Here is a 24,488-nt window from a genome sequence, read left to right as displayed (position 1 = left end):
CACATGGAACTTTCAACAGCATTCCCAGAATGACTATTCAAAGATATAAGATATTCAATGACTATACAAAGATATAAGTATATCACAGTGCCTATGGTATGTTGAACAGAAATATGAGCTAAGACTGCCATATACAATATTCATTAGTTGTATGCAAGCTCTTTGATCTCTCTGAGACTTGATTTCTCTGTCTGTAAACTGGGCATAATAACTCTGTCTCAGAGGGTTGCAGTCAAGGTCAAATGAAAGCACAAGTATGGTTGCAGAGTAAATCTTGAGAGGTGATAACTCCCTTGCTTGCTGACCAGCAATGGGCTTCACCAAAGGGTGGAGAGCAGGGATAAGAAGAAGGATAATGATGTCTTTGAGGTAAGCAGGACAGGCGAGAAAATTCACCAGGAGGTGCTGCACAGGACACGGCAGGACACTAGCTTAATTTGATTGCTCCTGTCTGACCCTTAATGCTTTCTACTCCCGGTCTCTTTAAAATCAAAGATGTATTTAGGAAAGAACTGAAGAGCTAGAAGTTTCAACATACAAAGACTTACTTCCAGAACCCCCTGCCCCACAGCAAGCTAATTATTTAGCACATGTTCACCATTTAACAACTGCACAGCTAAGTGATTCAGAGTCTGTGGTTTCCACACCCACCCAACACAGGAGAGAAGAGCATCCTGAGTATATGTCTCCTGGAATATTTTAAAGCGTCTCAGTCCAACATCTTGCAAAGGAATTACCATATTATATACAAACCACCCTGCTAGATGACAGAGCTACGTCTAGAAGAAAATCATGTTAGGCTGATGAAACAACTAGAAACCTAAAATTTGCACTAATACAGAATGTCAAGCCCAGAGCAACCTTGAATTCTACCTCTCTAAAGTTTCTTTTGATTACATTTGAATGTTTCTTCTTTGTTCATCAATGTGAATTAATCAAGCTCTTGAGAAAAATTAGGTGGGTAGGGGTGCAGCTCAGTGATACATGTGTGAGTACCTGAGTTGAATCCCCAGGACAAAAGAAAGAGAAGAAGAAGGAAAGAAGGAAGGAAGGAAGGAAGGAAGGAAGGAAGGAAGGAAGGAAGGAAGGAAGGAAGGAAGAAAGGGAGAGAGGGAGAGAGGAAAAAGAGGGGAGGAAGGGGAAAAAGAAGAGAAGAGGAGAGGGGAGGGGAGGGAAGGAAGTTAGGGAGGGGAGAGGATAAAGTTTGAAGACACAGGCATCCTGGGACCTCTATCTACAGGCCAATATGTCTGACGTATCTCTTTGCATATCTTGAATTAACAGTCCTGTGGCCTCTGTTATGCTATGGCTATAATGTTGGCCAGGAAATACATGTATTTCTGAGTATGAATTTTGAAAGAGAAAAATTCAGCTTAAATTATATTAAGCTGCACTAAAATAAAATTACTCCCTATTGCATCAATGTGGGATGCATCTAGACTCTGAGTCAGTACTGATATGATCCAAATAAAGAAATATTTGGGAAAGTGAGCTAGAATAGAACCAGGAAGGCAGAGAAATCGACAGAGCCACACCTCCTCTGCAGCAGAAAAGGCACTCATGTTTCCAGTAATTAAGCTTCTTTCCTCTCATAAAACCCTTGGCTATATGAACACAGAAACACCCATGCTATTCTACTACACATTTGTCAGGTGACCCCACGCACCCTCCAGAGACCCTGCCCTTCAGTGGTTCCTTCTCACAGCCGGTGACACATGGTCTCCATAGCCTGTGGACCTCAGCATCTTTCCACCATGACACATTCATTAATCCACCACTTACAAACTGTACATCAAAATCCATCTCACAAAATGCTGAAGCTCCACAGGCTTGTGCGTCTGTGTTGAGGAAAATCCAACTTCAGCAGAAATGGATTTTACTGGTGGGTAATCTTCTATGGGAAAAATTTACTTATGATCGTTTTATTCTAGTGTTTTCTTTTATGCAGATGAATCCAAACTACCAAATTTTTAATGGCAACTTCAAGCTATCCTTTCAAAGTATGGACCATTTTTGTACCCACAGATGCTTGGGAATCAGAAGACACCGATTCCATGCTAGCTCTGCTGATTACTTAACTGGCCATGTGTCCTAGGGCAAAGCTGGATTTCAGCTCTCTAGGCTTGTTCTAATATTGTGTAACATGAGCCCTACCCAAGGTTGGGCAAATGAGATCACATATATGTGAAAGCAATTATGAAGTGAAGTACTGTGCTCCCAATCACCACCAACTATAGTCATCCCTTGGTGTCTTCAGGAAATCAGTCCCGGGACCCTCTGAGGGTACAAATTCCACAGATGATCAAGTCTCCTTTATTAGATAGCATACATTTGCATATATCGTACACATATCCTCCTGTTTTCTTTAAATCATCTATAGATTACTTATAATACCTTCGTACTGTAAAAGCTCGGTAAATAGTTGTTTTGCTACATTGTTTAGGGAATAAATGCAAGGAAAAGTCTGTATATGTTCAGAACAGGTGCAATATTTTTTCAAATACTTTTTGTTATCCAATTATATTTTACTAGAAATTGGCTACAGCCCACTAAACTGGTTTATGAATAGATATGCACCCAAAACTGGGAAACAAGAAAGAATTGACATGTTGAACATAAAAAATTTATATTTCAACAAAGATTGATACAGAAAAATGTAAACAGGTACAGTTGTCTACAGAAAGGAGAGCTTTGGGAGAACCTGCTCGGTGGAACAGAAGCCATTGGCAGCATCAAACACTTTTTTGATCCAAAGTTTGTTGAATGTGGAGCCGCATACACAGAGTACCAGCTATGACTGGTGACGGTGTACCTGGCACCCCATGATTAAAACCAGCCCAGTGGAGCTGAAATGTTGCAAGACAGCAGGTGAAGGAGGTGCCACTTGACTATGATGCTAGGGGTGCAGAGGGCTGACTATACGATAGCAACTAACTCAATTTTTCCAGGAAGCTCAATCCTCTTGAAATGATTGACAAAGTGAAAAACTAAGAGGAGGTGACCTTCCTAGTGAGATGCTACCTCATGGTCTCAAGTAACAAAACGAACAGCCATGGCATAGTTTGTGTTATCACTGTTGTAACACAGCCGCCAGGCAGCTCCAGATCAGTTGCTCAAATCCATGACTAACAAAGTTAGCATATTAATCTCCCTAACTTGCTGCACAGCCTCTGAAATTCACCAGTAGCCTGGATCTAGGTTGCAAAAAACCTAAAGACTGTGTTTGGCTCTGTTGCAGTGCATGATGGGACTAGCTAACTCTTGAAACCTCTCGGAGTGTTGACATTTGGGGAATGTCATCCAGAAGCAAATTTGGAAAGATTTATCAAAAAGCTTAAGAATGTTGACATTTTCCCCCAATAATTACATATTTGAAAGGCTACTTTAAGAAAATAATCCTAAAAATGATCAAATGTTTCGTGTACAAAGACGTTTGTCATAGTTAACAATACCAAAAAAAAAAAAAACAAAAAAAAAAAACTGGGGGGAAGAACAAGCAAAAGCTTTAACCACAGTTTATCTTCTTTATTAAACTGTGTTCTATTTAAGATATTGATTGTGAATATTATACAATACAGAAAACCATACATAATGTTAAGTAAAATGAAAATCAGAGTACCAACAATGCATAAATATCTAATTTTGAATCCCGTGACATAGAAGAAATACTAACAAACTACCTGTCAAAATATTACCAGCAATCATGCTTCAATGAAATATCTTTTTTCTAGTTTTTACTTTCTTGTGTTTATGTGTGACTTTTCAGCTTTCTTCTGTTTTCCAAATTTGTTAGAATTCTTATTCATTATTTTATAAAGAAACTAAACTAGCAACAGAATACAAAGAACTTGAGACAAAATCTAAAGTCATCTGTGTCAATGTTAAATATCTATGATCCTCTAATAGTTTCAAACATAAAGATCTATAATTCTAGAATTGTTAAATTAACTGTCATATAGCAAAAAATAATAAATAAAAGATGACGGCAAGAGTACTGTATTTAAATGTGATATCCTGAGGGTTGGATCCCACATCACCCCTAGAAGTGATGGGCCCTGGCATGTCCAAGGGAACACATAGAAGTTGAGGGTGCCTGAATATTCATCTTGCTGAAGGCAAAAATCCAGTAGAGTGACTAATAGGAATGTATGGTCAGTGGTTCCTACGTTCATCAAAGTAGCCCACATAAATGTTGGCATATACAACTCTTCCTATAGGAATTAGTTTTATGGAGATGTCATGCTTGGTCAGGTTATTTGGGGCATGAAATAATTCCACAGAAGTGAGAAATGTGCTTATCCCTATGGGGTTCATAGTGACCTAATGGAAGAGTAATAAATTTTTCAAAATGTTTTAAAAGCTAGTTCTGGGATGGCATTTTGATCTGCATCCACCACAGGGAGTATACGTCTGGACTTTTCTGGAAGCTAGATCCAAGAATAATGGCATTTCAGGCCATAGTCCAGACATAATAGCCAAATGGCAAGCACATGATCAGTTACAGAGCCACAAAAGTTTATTTGCTTCATACATAGCTTTATTTCAGGGTCTTGGGAAGTATATTCACATTAAATAATCAAAAAATATTCAGCTAGAAAATAAAACATTTTTGTCTTCTTTCTTTTTCTGTAACTTGCATCCATTTCCTAAGATCTTAGTGACAATGAGTACAATCAAAAGAGAGAAAGAAAGAAAAAAAAAAAAGCTTTCCCAAAGATTTGGGTAAACACTCAAAAGATAAAACAATTCCTGAATCAAAGTTCAGCTTGTATTAATTCCCCAAGGTCCAGTTGAAAGACCAACTTCTTTTCCCTGCAGGAATGAGTCCTCCAAAAGGAGTGATGCTAGAAATCTCTTTTGATTGTAGCAAATGAAGGATGAAAGAACCTCACCCCACATTCCAGCCAGGAGATGTTGTGCAACAACCAAACCAGCTTGCTAAGGACCAGAAAAAGAGTGAAGTACAAAGAATCAAGAACAGCTCTAGAGAAGGACTCAGCCCCTTGTCTCCCCAGAGAGAAGCCCAGGGACACTGCCTTCTTGGGGGAACCCCAGGCACATGTCCTGCCCTTTCAGACATGCTGTGGCTGGGAGCAGTTGCTCTGTCCACCTGCCATGACATTTCTGTCTTTTCAGCTGCTAGTGAGGTCAGAACTGCTGCCCACTTGCTGTAGGAAATATGCAATAAGAATGCAGAAAGGAGTGAAGGGCTGCTTCTACATTCAGGATGAACTTCTGCTTCCACCCTTCTTGGAAATCAAGAAGTCTGGGTGTACATTTCTGTCTTTACATTTTTTTTTAACTGATAGGACTTTTTTTTTTTTTTCCAAAAAAAAACCCCACACTAGAACCTTGTTGAGTTAATGGGCTTCCTTTAACAAAAACAGCCAATCATCCCAAAAGTCCTGATTTTTCAGTTAAGGAAAAGAGTGGTTCTCATGAGTAGGAATTTTTCCATTAAACACTTTCAAATGATTGAAAGGCTAATAATAGTCTGCCTGCCTCCCATCTGAAAATTTTCTTGGGAATTTTAATTTTCATGTTCATGGTCATCGCTGCAGTTCTTATGGAGCCCAGAACCAAAGTTCTTGACTCAGGGTAGGAGTAAGGAGTGGGCTGCTCACATGTATATGCTGAGAGCCTTACTTATGACTTCTCTTCAGAGCACATCACCCTCTGCGCTGATGCATGAGCATTCATTATTAACTATGATGTGTCACATACCTGGCTTCATGGAAAAACAAATCTTTGACGTAAGAGGCTTTACCAGACAACCAAAGCTTACCCTCCCTGCTACTGTGCCCTTACTTCTTTTTTTTTGTTTTTTGTTTTTTGTTTTTTGTTTTGTTTGTTTGTTTTTTGAGACAGGGTCTCACTATGCAGTTCAGGTTGGCCTTGAGCTCCCTTTGTAGCCCAGGCTGGTCTCGAACTTGCAACGATCCTCCTGCCTCAGCCTCCCGAGTGCTGGGATTACAGGCGTGTGCCATCATGCCCAGCTGTTCCTTTACTTCTTTATTCTATTATAATTATCTGAATGGAAAATTTTTCTAAAATCACTCTCACATCTTTCCTCTTAATCAGGACACTTAACTTGAATGATCTTTTTTTCCTTGGTTATGCAGGATCATTACTATGAACATGAGGTATATGCTTGACCTCGGTGATAGTATGTCACCCAGAAAGTGCAGATATTTACAAGTTTCTTCTGCGCCTTCAATGCAGTGATACTTGTTGGGGCCTAGGTCTCCTAGGTCATGGTTGATTTTTTTTTGTGGAATTTTCTCATTCTAGGTTATCAGTAATTACATCACTACCATCTAATTCTGAGAAAAACGAGTTGTGGTAAAGTACATATTAAATAATAACTTTGATGATGGTGGCTTATGCTTGTGTGCCTTTGCCATGTTCCTGCCATTGCTATAAATAATTCTCAGCTAACAATCTCATGAAAAGCCTTTGCGATTGAGCTTCGGGGATTTGCTAGGAGAAACTGAAGGATAGATTTTTCAATAATTAATTTCAGCTACCCCAAAGAGAGTTGTCTTGCCTAATTCCCTATTCTTAGATGATATAGGGATTGGATGATGTTGTTGGAGACATGAGCTCAGAAGTAGGAATTGTTGCACTTACAACTCATCCAGTTCTGAGTTCTGGGTTTTCTTCTATGCTTTACCTCTTTTCAGACTTGCTTTCCCTCTGAATCCCTTTATCCCTCCCTTGTTTCCAATTCCACCTGCACCTTCCTTCTCTCTACTCTTCCCCTTTTCCTTCACCCTGCATGTGTGTGAGGTTTTACCAACCATTTCCTGGGGCGCTGCTAAACCTGCAGCCTCCAGAGCCAAAGGAGACACCACACAATTGAGAGCTGTGTTCTGATCTTAGCTCTTCTCTTCCTAGCTGTGTCCCCAGGGGTAAGTGCACCCCACCTTACAATCACTCAGTCAATCGAAGTAATCCTGAAGGTCTCCAATAGGAGAGTGGCAACCGTAAAGAAATAGGCCACACCAAGAGTTGCACTGACAGCCTTGACACTGAAACCTTTTCCTTAAGCTTTTTAAAAAATACATTCTCATTATTAAAAGTTCACCAAAACCCACCATATTTCTAGTTAGCATACATACTAGTCACACACCTTGTCGTCCAAATAGATTATTGGTCATTTCTCTTTCTTTCAAATAGGCATACACAGAGAGAAATCTCACAACTCACTCAACAGCCTATGCCATGTTTTTCTCAGAACATATTTGCTCAATAATACTGGTTAATTATTCAGTTGTCTGAAGATTTTTAATATAAATAGGCAACAAAGAGGAATGAACCCCTCTTAAATCAAAGGGAAACTGGAAGATGTACTGTATGTGCAGTCTCAACTTACAACTCCCGCCCCTACAAACCTGCCAGGTTGTTCACTTTTAGTTTAAAGAGACTTAAATGTTCTGTAAATCTTGTGGGGGGAAGCACTGATAGCGGGCGTGGTTGTAGGGAAAAATGAGGCCTACACTTTGCATCAATTTGGTTTGGGCTGTGCGTGTGCGCGTGGGGTGACTTCCGGTTGACAGTAAGTCCAAGTAAGCAAGATTTCAGCACAGGCATACCTTGCTGCTCTGACTGTAAATAACTGGTACAACCATGGTGGGTGCTCACCAGCTTAAATAATTTGCATAACCAAGGCCTTTAGCGGCACGTGGCCACTGCTGTATATTTTGATATGAATGTAGACTGCCCCAACAGCTGGCAGGAGACTAAGTGGGAGGACTGCTGCTAGAACAGGGAGGCCGGGGGCCTGCGACAGCCACATGAATGCATGCAGCTCAGGGGCATCTCAGTCAACGGCTTCACATCTCTTTTTTGGGCTGCCCAAATCTGAAGGGAAACTCCCTCCTCTGAAGTGGTGACAAAACAGTGATCTGGGAGCAGACTCTGACTCTTCTCTTTATTGGTCTGAATCTTGGGCAAACATCTTACCTCACTGAGCCTCAGTTTCCTTGGCCAAAGGATACTAATTCCTATGTCACAAGACCATTATGGGGGTCTAATGAGAAAAGGTACATTTCAGAGCTAAGACACACAGTGAGCAGATTCTAGCTGAACTAAATGGAACTAAGTATTGACTCTGCTCCTGTGAAATGTGTATAGGGTTGCTGTCTCTCATGGATGGCTTTTTTCCTGTTTCTAGTTCTGTGGGTGTAGATCCTGTTCTCAGCTCAGTAAAGCACACCTGCAGCAGCCACAGCAGGGGCTGTCACTTTACAGACCAGAAAACCAAGACTCCAGGAGGCTAAGTTGCCAGGATCCTGTGGCTAGTGAGTAAAAATGGCAGTCAAGATCTGAAAGCAGGCATCTGGCTCTGAAACCCACTCTTATCAGCCCCAGTGCCATGCTATACTTCAAAGCCAAGAAGCAAGAAGTTGCCAGAAACTCTTTTGTGATCTGAGTAGGAAAGGTAGCCTCTACCACAGGCTGGCTGCCCCCTGGTTTCAGTTTATGGGGTCAGACCTAGGACTGCGGGGTTATTGCTGCTCTCAGAGAGGTCACCAGTCATCAAGGATGGGACCACAGACAAGCTTGTGATACTGTGAGCATCTACTTCCAGTTACTTGTTTTGAAATCTCTACACAATACTCTTGGATTTTTAAAAAATTAATTCTCAAATGTCAGTTGATGAGCCATGTACAAGACAAGACCTGTTGCCAAAATATATTCAAGGTCATAAACATTATTATTAAATGATTTGTGTGTTCTTGCCCATTGCCCATAGGATAAAAATTTATAATAGATACACGTACACTAAGGCAAAAAACCTGAGTAAAACAAGGTCCTAAACTAAGTAAGAAAGACCTATTTCAGAAGCACTCAGCCAAGGCAATTAAGCGTCAATATAGCTTTGAGCTTCGTAGCAACTAAAACAATGAATACCAAAGGCAAAAGACCAAAAATATGTCATTTTTTAAAATGTCATTTCAGAAAGACTCGTGCATTACAGGCTATCAAGAGCTCCTGGGCAAGTCTGGCCAAACCTGTGAGAGTTAGAGAAAGTAGGGGACCGTGGTTGGGCTCTACCACAAACTGTCCCAGTGGTTGGATGAGAGATCTGACTCACATTGGTGGGAAACTGGATGTATCTTGAGACAACAATGTTAAGTGAATAAATCAGATGCAAAGGGTTAAATGTCACATGGCTTCTCTTATATGAGAAACCCTAACCATAGATAATTTAAAGAGCAAAAGAAAAGGTAGATAATAAGAAACAAGGAGATAGATCTACAGATGGGAAGAGGTCAAGAGAAAGGGGATGGGGCAGGCGAAGGAGAAGTAAAAAGAATTAAGATGTGTTATATAAATGTACCAACTCTGCACAACGAATGTACTACAAACACATACTAATGAAGATTTTTAAAAATTGTTTAAAAAGTTTGACTCAGGACCTTGCATGAATTTTTACTGTGTACGAGGTCCACAGGGACAGGGAATGCCTGGAAATGCCTTCACCCTTCCATTCAAGGACTCTGAAGGCCTTGCCAGCCAATCCCTCTCAGATACTAGGACTGGTACAGACACAGCAGAACAGACTGGGCCAATCTGGTGGAGTAGCTGGGATTGGAGCCACTCAAATTTTTTAGTCTTTGAATTACAATGAGAAAGACCTAGGGCTCTGACAGATCCACCACTTGCTGATCCACCCAATGTGGTTTTGCAGAAACTTTGTGCATGCCTTCCTCCATTCATGCTTTAATTCAACCAATATTTACTGATTACAAGCTGTCATGGGTAACAACCAGCCTTCTTACTTTGTTAAGACATCTTGCATTAAGTGCATACATACCACTTACAAAGCAGGGTGGTGTGCTCCTTGACCTGAATGTCTTTAGCTTTCTAGCAAACCAACTTGACATCCTAGATGCTGCCGCCAGTCCTGCTTTCGATTAAGACCACCAAGATTCTGACTACCCAGTCATTCATTTTTATTGGGCCACTACATCCTGCCATGCTGTGCACAGGGCTCTGGCTTTATGCCTTCATGCACTCTAAATGTACTTAATGAGCATCAGGCACTCACCAGACCCTGCTGATATAATAATAGTCAAAAACATACAGATAGCCTGGTCCCTACTCTCATCAAATTGGCATTAATCAAACATGCCCAACAGGGATACAATGACAAACCAAGATTAACTTACCTAAAAACTTTATTTAAAAACTTCACTTAGACTCAGGTAGTAGTTAGGGCAAGGTAAGAAAGGCTCTCTCAGCCGAGCCTTCCTCTCTTTACTTTGTTTAAAGAAGAAATGTGAATAATTTAAGCCAAAGGGAGCAGGAGGAGAAACCAGAAGAAGGTGAAGAACAGGGTCAGGTTAACTGTCGTCCATTCTCCTGAGAGCAGTGGGAAGTGATCATGAGGTTTTAGGAAGGGTGGGAGAGATGGGAAAGATGCTTTCAGCATCGAGTGCCTGATATTTTCATTGCCCCTTGGCAGCAGTGCAAGAGTGGTTTGCTGGAGACCTGCATGCCAACTACTGTGGTCGCCTGGTGGCTCAGTGACCCCTGGGACACAGAGGGTGAGGAAAAACATGAAGAGGAAAGTTTCCAGCTGGAGAAACTGCATGAATGACAGCGTAAGGTAAGGACCTGCAGAAGAGACCGGCTAGGGGCAATGGAAAGAGCAGCCATTGTTCCGAGTTCTGTGAAGAGGGCTATGGGCGTACCATTGTGACTTTACAACACACCTACAAAACTAAGCACCATTTTTCAGATTGAGGACCCATTAATAGCTTAATATTTCCAATCCAGACTTTGTGCATCTGACTTTTCAGGGCAATCTAGAGCTTTCAAGCCCTCATAAGAGCTTTCAATACTATCACCCTGCCCTGGAGACCAAGGCCCAAAGCCAGAGTGCGCAGAAAGAAATGGATTTGAGATGATGCCAGAGATCTGAGGTAGGTTACTTTGTTACCTCTGGCAGGGCAGCCACGCATGACTGTGCAAGTTGTACTCTACACAAGCCCAGAATGTGTCCTTCATATTAAAGTCCCTGTGAATGCTGTTTCCTGAATACAAGAGTCCTGCTCCTCTACAGTTTCCTTTCAAAAAGAACTGAACTCAGTGACTCTCCCCCTAGTCCCAGGGTTAAAGACAAATCAGTGACCAGTGCCACATCATCCCCTTTAGTAACTTTCATCCAAGCCCAGCTATTGTTTTCTCCTTTTTTCTCCAGCAAGAGGTAGATGCAAGAGGAGAATGAAACCTCTATCATCGAGTCACTGTTGCTTGCAAAAGCACCCAGATTTATACATCAAACTCAGAATGATGTCATTATCTGCTCCAATAAATGTTACCCAGAGACAAACCAGTTATATCAAGGCTGTCACGTTTTCTTCTTAGATGACAATAAAATATTCCCCAAATGACAGACTATAGAATGCCCCTGCTCACCTGACCCTATGTCCTCCAAGCCCCAAGATGTTATCTGGATGACAGTGAGCACTTCTTTTCCTTGGAGACAGACCAATCCTCTCTGAGATCTCTCTGTACTGAAAAATCCTGGTGCTTTTGCAAAGGCCCTGGGGCTGGGCCAGTCCCCAGCTATTGGTCTGGATGCTCCAGCAGTGAGAAATGAAGCTGACTTCAGGACTAATACAAGCACGGGCTCACTCCTCATCAGCCCCTTCCGGCGACACCATACTTGCAGAAGTGCTTGGAATCCTGAGTTTCCTACTCATACACACTAGCAAGAAGCACTGACTCAGAAGCACCTTTCCTGGCAAGCTGATCTCCTGGTATCTGATCAGAATGAGCCCAGTTTCAAAAGAAACTGCTTTGCAGTTTCTCCAGTATGATTAGTCCTTCCCATCATGGCTCTTTAAAAGGTCCCTTTAAAAGATCCTTTTTATTAAAATGCACCTTCTTCCAATATAGGAAGTCAGGAAGCATACGTTCCTCCACTTTCCAATCAAGACAATTATTCTGCAGACATGCTGCACTGGTTTTCTTTCTTTTCAACCACACAGCCTATATCCACTCCACTGCAGTTGTTCATTTAGTTATGAATGTCCTTTCTTGTCTTTATGCCACACACCACATTGATATTTAAGTCACCCAGCATATTTCTCCTATAAACATCCAAGTATTGACTAATAACCACTGCAGACTGGATCCCTTGGTCCACAGCTGTCGCTGCTGAAGTAGCAGATGTGTTTCCTGGACTGCAGTGGTGACTCTCCCCTTACTTTCTCTTTGAAGACAGCATTCCTAGGACATCAATGTGCCCTGTATCCTTCCAGTGGCAGCTGACTGCCCCCTCCAAGGCTGGCCCATGACCTACATCTGAGAGTATGGCTGCAGTGATCCCCGCCCATTAGCAGCTGCTCAAACTGCATAGTTCATGGTGTTTGGACATGAAGGGGGCTCTGCAGCCAGTCTATCCAGTATGGGGGCCCTAGCACTTGGCATTTTTCTAGGTATCATCTAGATAAATTTATGTACTTCTAAGAGAACAGCTTATACCTAATTCCTAAATTCTAATTCGAGTTCCAACAAAGCTTAGGTGTGAAAATCAGCCCAATAAATTTCTTCCCTTAACCTATTTTCCAAAGAACTACCAAACTTTTAAAAATCCTAACATTCTACTATGAATAAACCTCTCACAAATGAATGACATAATTATTAACTTTTTTCTACAAAGAAAAGTTCATCTTCTAAAGTAAAATGTTATCTGCTACTGTGTTTGAATATTGCATGCTAAGTAAAAAATTTTTTACCTAAAATATTTATCAGGAGAAATGTGTGACTAAAAGAAACCAAAACACCTTTGCCATAGCTGATTTTTAGCCAGAAACTTACTCTGAGAAAAGAGAAAATTAACCATAATTATTCTTCTGGCTAAGGCAGGAAACTGGTAACAGAATTTCAAAGAACTGCTTCTTTTTTCTGTCTTTTTTTAATGATGTAGAGCAATTGCTCGTCTAATGAAGGGACTCGGTAAATAAATTACACATCACTTTCAACTGATTACTCTGAAATAGGGATATTTCCATCCTAGCAATTGCTCTTCAGAAATGAGGCAAAGCTCTTCCTCACATCAGGTCCAAGAATCTAAATGTTTCTTGTTAAAATGTTTGTAAAATAAATGTGATGGGAATGGAGCACAGGTGTAGCCCAAAACTGTATTTATTCTTGAACACCATTCATTTTCACCTACACACACATGTACACACAGAGCCAGAATTGATGTAAATATTTGAACACTTCTTACCCATTGCTAGGTACAGAACAGAATGAATGCTTAAATCATCAGAGAGGGAAAATAGCTACTGAGTTTCTACAATAAATATTTTTGTTCACTGAGCTCTAGTGAAACTATCAGGAGGTCAGTAAATGCAGAGATAATCAAAAACTTTCTTAATTCTGAAATCTTCACAAATATCCAACTCTCTGGGAGGCTGGTGGTAAAAAGCAAAGTACTTACACAGCATTAATCAACTCTAATGGTCCTTTGAAAGATACTGACAATTAGATCATTGTAAGGATCCCACTTCCAGCTACACTCTGAATGGAGGTTTCGGTATCTTTGGGCCTTCCCTTCCCAAGCTACATTTGTAGTGCAAGGTAAATTACAGTAATAATCCCACAAATATCCTGCCTTGTAATTAAGATGTCACCTTAAAGCAGACTTTATGTTATGGCTTCTGTGAAAGTTTGAAAGGTTAAAGGCATCATAAATTATGCATTTCCTTTCATGCCAACCCAGTAAAAAGCGTTTTCACTGTTCATTAAAGATATTACCTGTAACTGGGCACAGACTTTTTTTTAAGTACAAAAAGAAGCATTTCCATTATGTCCATTATTGGTCTGCTGAAAACCAAAGCAGTTTGTAATTAGGAAACTGCCAGAGCCTGTCTTTCCAAAGCATGTAGCCACTGTGAACATACATAGTGAAATTACTGCTCATTGTTTGGATGGTGATACTTTGAAACACATCGGGCCAACATACCTCTCTCCTCCGGGGGAAGAAGGGCATGGCAAATCCTACATCACCAGCAACAGTTGGGCCTCTGCCTCTGTCCCAGTTTACAGATGTGATCAAATATTAGAGACACAACATGCCCTAGAACATCCCTAATTCCTTCCCTGGAGCAAGCCTAATTTGAGAGCTGCTCAGACTACTAAATGTTTATACTCATCCACCCTAGCCAACACCCTGACGTTCTCACTTAGGTATTTGTTGCCTCCAAAATATCCTTGGAGGTTATTTTTTTTCCACCTACCGGTCCTACACCCCCAGAAAACTGGACTCTTCCTCAAGAAAGACCACGCCCATCCATTTTTTATCCTTCGGAAGCTAACTAGAATTTGGGCTGCCTTCCCCTTTTTAGAACGCCAGGCTAAAGGGACCAGAAATGGACACATGCGACCCAACTTCGGCCAGGCCACTACCACACCCCGCTCCGCACTTTGCAGTTGGAGTTGTGGCATAAAGGGCCGGAGTTCCAGAGCCTTGCTTCCTGGGGACAGCCCGCACTCTGACAACTAGGCTGCAAAGTTATTTCTTTCTCCTCTGCTGCAACATCGTTCTTCTCCCTCTTTCTATTAGCGTGCGCGCTCACACACACACGCGCGCACACACACACACACACACAAGCCTACGCACACGCACACGCTCACACACAGCCTGGCTCTCTCAACTTACCAGTTTAGACTTGGCGCGTTGCAAAAATTCTTCCATGTCTTTGCGATGGGCTTGGACCAGAGTTTGAGGGGTGGGGGTGTTGAGGAGGACGATCGCGGCCCCGGGGACCGCAGCGGGGTCCCCGCAAAGTGGCCAAGCGCAGGCTGGCTGCTCCCTCCCGCCGCTCAAGGCGGCTGCGGCCGTGGCTGAGCCCTGGGCTCTCTCGTCCCGGGGCGCTCGCCCCACCTCCTGGACCCACCGCCCGCCGGGCTCCGAGTCTATCCTAATAAGGAAAGTGGGTGTGCCGCTCGGTGCAGGGCTCGCCCCCACGCTTGTCCCCGGGCGCCGCGGGACTGGGGTGCGGGGCGGGGTGCCGGGGGATGGCGAGGGCGCCTCGGCCAATCGCCGGCCCTGCCGCGGCCTCCTGACGTGGCGCGCCGAAAGCTGCTGCACCATGGACAGCGCCCAGAAGTGCTTGCCAAGAGCAAGGGGCTGCTGCAGAGGGAGGTTCTGCCGCAGGCACCGCGCTCTCTGCGAGAGCAGGTGGGAAGAGGACGGCCCAGGAGGGGGCTCCCCTCCCCTGGCCAGCGCCTCCCTGGCTGGCTGGCAGCAGTCACTTAACGAGCTGGCCTGCTAGCCTGGCTGGGGATGCACTCAGCTAGCGGCGAGAGAGGCTGGGGGGTACTGCTGAGCTAAAAGCAGCACGACCTTGGACCTTGATAGATGATAATCAGAAGAGCAGGCAGAAAGATTATACCAGGCTGCATCTTTCCTTCCTACCCCCGCACCCAGCCAGCAAAGACCTCCGCGGTTCACTCCAAACAAATGGCCCTGGGGCCGACGCGTAGCGGCACGCTTCTGCAGTCCCCACCCGCTCTCCAGTGTGTGCTCAGGGAAAAAGCTAAGGCAACAGAACCTTGCTACTCAAAATGTGGTCCGCAGACCAGCAATGTCATATCACCAAGCTTGTTAGCGATACATAATCTTTGCCCCCCGCCCCCAAACTACTAAATAAGTGTCTGTGTTTCTACAAGATCCTGCACTGATGTCTACAAACGTTAAAGTTTAAAATGTACTGCAGAAAACACTTGAATCTGCAGCTGTGAGTCTATTTTGAGCCGTGGGGTTTTGTTGTAGCCTCCACTGGCCTTAGTAGGTCCCCGGACTTCTTCCTGCACTCTGACCTTCGCATATTTTCCTGTAAGAAGTGTTTGCTCTCTCTTCAGCCCTCGGTCTTTAACTTATACTCCAGATGTCAGCATCAAGAAATGGTCTCAAGCCTGGCTGTACATTAAAATCGCATCATAAAATCAGGATGCTTTAAGTACTGATTCCCAGGCTTTACCCCAGTCCAATTAAATCAGTATCTCTGAATGAAGAGCCCAGGTGGGAGACTCTAGTTCTCAATGAAGCTTTGCATGTTTCTGGAACATTTAATAAAAACACAGGACTTGATAAAAAAAAAAAAAACATGGGTTTTTACTCCTCATCCTCAGAATTTTAGGCTTTAGAGGTCTGGCTTAAAGGGCTTGAGAATGTTCATGTCTAAGCATCTCCTGAGGTTTGCCAATGCTGCAGGTCCATAGTTTAGAATGAGTGACTTAGAAGTCGTTTCTCCAGGAAGGCTTCCCTGACACACTCTTCCCTTTCCACTTCCAGGCTGAACCAATTGTCCCACCCATGTTTTCTTCTTATAGCAACCTATATTTTCTACTCTGCTATTAATTGCCCAATTATTTGCCTGTATCCTCCACTAGACTATAAGCTTTGTGAGAACAGGGACTTTGCCTGTCTCATTCACTGAAGGATCCCTAAAAGAGGATATATGTTCATGTCAACAAAGACCCTCAATAAACATATGTTAATGAATAAATGTAAATATGGAGGTTCTTTGCCCTCTGTCTGACTTTGACTTTGTTTCTGCCTATCATTGTCTGTCTTTCTGTATTGTGTATCTACCTGCCTCATAACCAGATTTTTTTTTTATTCAGGAACAAACGAAAAGAAATCAGCAGAGTCTACAGATCTTATTAGAGGAAGTGATAGGAATGTTAAGCCCCAGCTTACATTCCAGTGGTGAGCTATGTGGCAGCGGCAGATCCTATCTGCTTTCTTTGCTGACTTAAATAATTTGAAACTATCCAGGTAGAACAAGTGTTTAGTCAGCATTTAAATCAGTAAAGGTTCAAGTAACATTACTGAGAAAAATTCCTGAGCCTTCCTTGCCTGTGACTTTACTGGAAAATTCAGTGGCAATCTCATAATGTTTCTTTCCTCTGTTTTTTATTATAAACATTTTGGATATTATATATCCTTGAATTTAAATATTTTTTGTTGATGATCTCAAATTTGAACATCTTCCCTACTTTTTCTCCACCAATGATATCCTTTTGCAAGTTTACCAAAAGTTACCTCCTCAGTGAAGCTTTTCTGATCTGAGCACCTATTTTAATTTTCTGGAACTTTTGCAAAAAAAAAAAAAAATCCCACAAACTCAGAGGGTTAAAACAATACAAGTTATCATCCTATAGTTCCATTTGTCTGTAGGCTAATGTCCAAGTGTCTACAGGGCTGCATTCTTTTCTGGAGGCTCTAAGTGAGGAATCCACTCTGTTTTCTCCAGCTTCTAGAAGCTGCTCACATTCCTTGATTTGTGGCCCCTCCCTTCATTTTCAAAGCCAGTAAGATTGCATTTCTCTGACTATTCTCTCAACTTTTTTCTTCTACTTCTTAAGGGTCCTTGGAAATACATTAAGCCTATTGAGATAATCTGTGGTAACCTCCTTATTTCATGGTCAGTTGATTATCAACCTTAATTACACTTGCAAATTTAATTCCTAGTTTCCATGTAGCATAACATATTCATAGGTTCTGAGGACTAGGTTGTAGATATCCAGGAGGCTATTATTCTGCATACCATGCCCCAGATTATTTGGTGGCTGTCGTATTTTCCTCCTCAGTTTTTTATAATTTGATAGCAGCCATAAATCTCATGCCTTTAATGCTTGACAAGATAGTATCAACCATGCTGCACAGTAGAATCACCTAGAACACTGGAACACTGATGTTTGAAGCTCCACTTCCAGAAATTCCACACTGGGAGTGGTCCAGACACTCAGGTAATTCTCTGTGTAGTGAGAGTTGGGGTCCACTACTGATGCTACCTAAATTTGCATTTCCTTACCACTTGGGTATAAACGCTAGAGTTCCCTTCATTACTTTCATCACTTGTGACCAAACAGTCCCCAATCTACAGTTCCCACTACATTCCTACTATAAACATTATCACTATAATTCAAGCATCTGTGTCTAAATTTAGTGTCCACATTTTCTAAGTGGGGTCTTTACACTGTCAGCAGAACAATCCATCTCCTCTACTTTTTTTACTCTCAGGTATCTTGATCACTGCAGTCCTCTATTTTGAGACTTGTATGTTGGATTCCTCTGTTTCATAGCTAATAATCTTGATTAGATAAGTAGAATGGCTGTTATTCGCCCTTCCCCAAGTCATATGGTACAATTCCAACTTTCAATGTGATGGCACTAGGAGGTGGGGCTTTTATGAGTAATTAAACTCAGATAAAGTCATGAGGGTAGAGTCCCCTTGACAAAGTTAGAAGCCTTACAAGAAGAAAGATACCAGATCGCCGGCCCTCCCCATTGCCATGGGAAGACACAGCAAGAAGACAGCCATCTACAAGCAAGGAAGAAGACCCCCATCAGGAACCAAGCTGAGCAGCACCTTGGCCTTGGACTTCCAGCCTCCAGAACTGTGAGAAATATGTGTCTGTTGTTTAAACCCCCCACATGGCTTATGATATTTTAGTACAACAGTTTAAGCAGATTCATAATGGTTGTGCTCAAAACAAAACAAAACAAAAAATCAGGAAGAGATTTTAGGGATCATTTAATCCCATTCACTCACTTCATTGAATGTCAAAGCCCAGAGTAGTTCAGTGTTCTATTCTGGCAGCAAAACTGCTTAACACAGAGCCAGAATTGGAACTCAGCTCTTCTGCATTCTTTCCTTCAGTATTTATGGAACACTGGCTGTGATCAGGCAGGCAGTATGTCTAACCAAGATGCATAAGACCTGACTCCTGCCCTTAAGGACCTCATAGGACAGTTACTATAATATAGAGATAAATGCAACAGTTGAGAAATATAACAGATATGATACTACTTGAACAAATTTTATGTGGTAGCTAAAATCTATAGTAAGTCCCCAACTTAGCAATATTCAAATTGCAAACTTGCACAGACATGAAGGGTCCTCACATTATGGACGTTCACAAATGTGAACAGATCATAAAGGTAGCTCGTGTGTTTGTTGGACATTGTCACAGTTGTCATGCTGTGCATTTACTGTACAGTGTGATAGTGTACAGTAGTGACATACGCGATTATGACATGGCAAAGCTGGCTGGAGAAGTAGGCATGACCTCTTAATTACAAGATCGCAAAAACATTCACAGGACAGTTTCCAAAGTCCTGCATGTGGACTTCCCCGGGGAACCCCAGCGGGTTTTCAGTAAGATAGCCTAGACCTGCCCTCAGTCTGAGATGTGGGATTCAGCACCACCTCGTGGGACCCACATGTAGAATTTCTCACAGGTTTCCCCAAGATTTGGGCAGCATAAAGGGACACAGACGTCATGAAGAGCTTGCTATAGTGACTTCTCATGGTATTGCACATTGCATTTCCCAGACATGGATGTACTTTTATTTTTGTTTTTATCTTCTTTTCTTCTGCACAAATTTACTCTGCAAAGCTGGTTTCTCCCATGTCCTTTTACCCCTCACTTTTAAAATCAACTTTTGACGTTATTTTTGGCTTGTCTCATCAAATTCTTTGAGACAAAAAGAACCTGGAATTTAATTCTAGAAGAAGAAGCAAGCAAACCCAGAACCCAATAACATTTAATTGGGAAGCTACAATTAAAAGTAGGTGGGCTACCTCATACCAGTATTATAGTATGGTGTCTTGGTTACTTTTTTCTCATTGCTGAGACAAAATACCCAACACTCAAAATTAAGGAAGGAAAGGTTTGTTTAGCTCATAGTTTGTGGAGGTTTCAGTCCATAATCAGCTAGCTCCAAGGCAGAGTGGCACACGGCAGAGGGCAACAGTTCATGGTGGTGGAAAGCAGCAAAAAGGGAGGAACCGCAGTGAGGAGCCGCAGCGAGCAAGCCTCTTTCCCTCCCTTCTATTGTATGCAGGTGCAGCACTCACACCCGTAACCCCAGTATTGGACCATGAAGCAATCAAAAACTCTAGAAGCCTGCCCCACAACTGCATAAGGTTTTTGGGGAGACATCTGGACACAAACCAAAATATACAGTCAGAGGCTTACTGTGTTTTGGGGGTTGTTTGGGTTTTTTATGCTTTATATTATATATTTATGTCCAAATATATATGACTCATTTTGTCAGACTTACAAACAAATCCAACATATGAATGTTCTCCCAGAATAAAACTCATTTGTAAGTGAGGGACATACTGTGTTCTCATCTTTACTCGGTGTGATAGATTAACACAGCTACAAATACTTTGACATTTCACTCAATGAGAGGTAGTGTCTGCGTTCTCTCTCCTTGAATCTATATGAAATATAGTAGAAGTGTCATCGTGCCCATGTAGGGACCAGGCTTGAGTGATTGGGTGATTGGCAGTCTTTCCCCTTGTGTTTTGGAACACATGCTCTTGGGATAGCCATTGTGCTATGAGGAAGCTCAGGCAGTCACAAGGAGAAGCCCACACAGACAGGAGCTGAGGACCATGGCTGACAGCCCAGTTGCTGGTTATGGGGGTGAATTATCTTAAAAATAGAGTCCCAGGGCTCATTGACGCCACCCAGCTAATGCCACATTGAACAGAATTAAGCTGCCCTCCTGAGCTCTGCCCAAATCCCTGACTCATAAAATTGTACACACATTAAAATGATTATATTATAAGCTTTTAAATATATATATTTATATTATAAGCATATATATATCACCAGAAGACCTGGCCATTTACAGGCTAAGAAACTTTGGGCATGTTTTTCTTCTAAAACTTCAGTATCTTCATCTATAAAATGGGAATAATATTCCCTCTTATAATTGTTATAAGAGCTCAATGCAATAGTATATGCAAAGTGCCCAATTCCTAGTCAGTAACTGCCATTCTTATTGCAAAGCATCTATTAAGGACAGGAGAAACTTTATGCCTCAGCTTCAAATAGAAGGAAGAGTCTCAATGAAGAGAACCTAAAGAGAGTGATCTCTAGGTCACTAGTGGATGGATCAGCAGAGGCTAAAATCAGAAATGATCTGATAATGGTTTGTGTCTCACCTATATCAATGAACAACTCTTAAGATTGTGCTCCTATGGCAATCTGAGCTTCAGATATGAAGAGGCCTGTTTCAGAGAAAAGCAATGCAGATGCTCCTCAGCAATAGTGTATCTACCTGCAGTGCTTACTGGTGAATTTTATATTCTTTAGGATTGTGTCTTTGACATTCACAAATTACCACTCCATGCCCCCTAGGGCTTTGGACATTTCTTTCATAGGCTTTCAGTCTGCACTGGGGCTCTGCACCCATCTTGAGGTGCTCTTACTGCTGCAGCACCACCTCAGTGTGCTCTAGTTTCTTTACAGAATTGTTATTTTAAAAAATCAATGCTAGCATCCTTATATTGGAAAATGTTAGCAATGGAAAGGAAAATAAAGAAAATCTTTTTAGTTAAAAAAAATGTAACTGGCCTATGTCATCATTTTAAAAATGAAATACAACTGGCATGGCAGTGCTGAATCACCATTTGGGCACATTTCCAAACCAGCTACCTCAGTGCCCAGCCATTCCCCAGATAGGTACTGTCTCTTTGATGCTGACATGTTCATTGCTTTTAAGTTATTTCTTGTGACAGAAGATGTTCAAGAAACTACATCTCACACTTGAACTAGATTTGAAAACATTTCAAGCTTGTTTCAAAAATTAGAAAGAAACAGAACTGACCTATGTTAACTGGTGCTTCTCAGAAAGCTTTTAAACAGCTTAAATGCTTGTTTTCACCTTGTGGATGGTCAAATATTACCTACTGAACAGATAATCATAAGAAGAATTTATGTTTTTACTTGTGCTTAATAAGAATATCCAAACTTGTTAACGTTGGTCTTAACTTGTTAAGGGTGGTCTTTTTTTTAAAAAAAAGGGGGGGGAATTCATGCATTCATTATCTTCTCTCAGCTTCCTTTAAGGAAGAAGAAAGAGGCCTTATTGGAGTTCTTGGTGAGTGGAAGAGCCCTGATCACATGGGAGGTCTTCAGAGTCCAGCGTCCAGGCTTTGAACAGGGTACATGCAATTTGCATCATTTCTGGGAACCACAGACAATTTGTAGAGCAATGAATTTAATTTGAAAGAACAGCAGAGGGGAGGAAATGTCTGGCTCTGTGAGTCATCGGGATAATGAAGCAGTGACAACCACTTTCAGATCTGCAGCCTGTTAAAGGATGAGGGAAACAGCCTTGAAGTCACCCTTTGCTCTCAAACTATGTATTAAGCCCAGGAGTGTAGAGTTTTGCAAAGTCTTCTGCAGAGAGGTATTTCAGTTCCCTTCAAAACATTACCACATGTTGCACAATTATAAAGTGCAGTGGCCTGGATGTAGTTTGAATGTGTCCCCCAAAGTTTCCTGTGATGGAATAATGGTGTCCAATATTAAGTACTGGAAGATGGTATCCAATATCCAGTATGAGGAGGTGGTGAAACTTTTGAGAGGTAGGATCTGGTGGGAGCCAGTTAGATCATTTGGGACATCTGCCTCAGAAATTAGTAACAGAATGAGTTAGTTCCCATGAGATTGAGTTTTTAGAAAGGAGCAAGGTTTACCTTCTGCACCTGCTCCACCATTGTGATGCAATGTGACACGAGACTCCACCATGAGACTGCTGCCAAAGCTGAGCAGAAGCCCATACTGCGCTTTTGGACCCCCAAAACTGTGATCTAAATAAACTTTTAAATATATGTATCCTGCTTCAGGTATTTTGTTATAGCAACAGAAAACAGACTAATACACAGTATAAATTTTAACTTATAGTTTCATCATGAATTTCCATTAGGAAACTCTTTGCTAAAAAGAGTGGAATTTTAATAATTTCTAAGTATTGAGAGTCTCCTAACATGATTTCTCAACCTTGAAACAATCCTGTAAGGGAACAAACCAGTCGGGCCTACAACCAGTGCTATTTTAGACATAAAGCAACTGAGACCTCATATTGTTTACTGATATGACTGAAGATTGAAATTCAGACTTTGGCTTCTAAAGTTTATGCCTTTTTCATTAAAAGGATTAATGTTTATTGAACAGTTACTTTGCCTGAAATAATATTGTGTGTGTATATATTTATATATATATTTATATTTATATATTTATATATATATAATTTATTCTTTGCAACAGATGTATAAATCAGGTGCTACTATTATCCTCATTTTAAAGATGTGAAAACCAAGGTACAAAATGTAAGTTTTAATAAATTATCCAGGTAGTAAGTACCCAGACCAGAATTCCAACTGTGGTGAAAGGTTCAGAGCTCAAGTATTAAACTGTTGCACACTGTTGTCTGTACATTGCCATACACTGCCTAGTAGCTCATCTTAAAAAATAAACATGGAGACTGCAAAAGAAAAAGAGACACATTCTACTATTCTTTGCAGGGCTCTTCCACACTCACAAATGCACCTTCTCCTCCCTCACACGGCTTGACTACATAGACTTCACTCTTGCCATTTGCAGATGAACCAGAGAAGTAATTGGAAGGAGAAGGGTGAATGTCCTAGAAGCGTGGGTATCACAGTCATTTAACATTATTGCCATAGATAATGGCTCAGCTAAACAGTGGCTTCTCACAATGCACTTCTTTATCCCCTCTGCCTCACTCAAATAAAGGGGGAAATGCTATGTAGTCCTGACTGTGATCAGCGGCTTAAGTTTTAGTGCTTTGCATAGTGATTTTTAGTATCTCCAGTCCTTTCCGTCATAGCAAAGAGACTTGAGTCCTCAGCCTTAAAAATCTCTGATTACAAAATTACTAAATCATACAACCATTTGATCCATAAAGAATGTGAAAAAGTATGGGAAGAAATTGTCTTATTTTCAATAAAAAGTCTTTGAATGTCTTTGTATCTTTATATATTTGGATAGAAAGACTACATTCAAATGGTGTGAAAATGTTTACCTGCAGAAAACCAAAAGATCAAATATTTTAAGGAACATCAGTTTAAAGCCCGGTAATTAACAGAGATAAATTGACAAGTTTAGAAAGAGAAAGCTTAGCTAGCAGGATTTGCTGAAGGTACTTGTTTTTTTATGTTTCAAAATGCTAATGTCCCAAGAGGAATTATCTACTTATGACAGGAAGTCTGAAAAAAACAAGAGAGTCAAATTGCAGGTTGAAAGATGCTACATTGTTGTTTTAAAGATCATTGATCTCTCTTCTCATGCAGAGGTAATATTTCCCTAAGAGAAAAAAAGGTATTCAGCATTTAATATATTTCCAATAATATTACGTGGGGAGTAGTAGTAAATTAGAAATGGATATCACCTTTAAAAGTCTCAGGAATCGTTCATTTCAATGAGGACAAAAAAAATTACTTGCCTGCCTTTCCCTCCTCTACTCTGCATCATTAAACCACCAAAGTTCCAGAAGGAAAGGAAGCACTCCAATCCATTAACACAGAGCCATGGTGTCCAGTTGGAGCATTTGTTTCTTGTGCTATATTTTCCTCAGCCCGGGCATCATGACAAAAATCTGCACCCTAGCCAATAGTCTATCAAACTGT

The 24,488-nt window shown here is 41.4% G+C and overlaps 1 protein-coding gene across 1 annotated transcript in view; it reads right to left on the bottom strand.

The window, feature by feature from the left end:
• Nucleotides 1-22,619, bottom strand: part of Prune2 (prune homolog 2 (Drosophila)) — a 257,295-nt gene extending 234,676 nt beyond the window's left edge. Inside the window, exons 1-2 of the mRNA XM_013506527.1 lie at nucleotides 22,536-22,619; nucleotides 14,684-15,193 (exon numbers count right to left, since the gene is read on the bottom strand). Of these exons, the coding sequence (XP_013361981.1) occupies nucleotides 14,684-15,193; nucleotides 22,536-22,619 (594 nt within the window). The remainder of the gene's footprint in view (nucleotides 1-14,683; nucleotides 15,194-22,535) is intronic.
• Nucleotides 22,620-24,488: the final 1,869 nt, after the last annotated feature.

The sequence above is a fragment of the Chinchilla lanigera genome, unplaced genomic scaffold (genome assembly GCF_000276665.1).
Source record: "Chinchilla lanigera isolate Chin_1 unplaced genomic scaffold, ChiLan1.0 scaffold00111, whole genome shotgun sequence".
NCBI classification, from domain to species: domain Eukaryota; kingdom Metazoa; phylum Chordata; class Mammalia; order Rodentia; family Chinchillidae; genus Chinchilla; species Chinchilla lanigera.
This window is presented reverse-complemented; position numbering and strand designations above follow the sequence as displayed.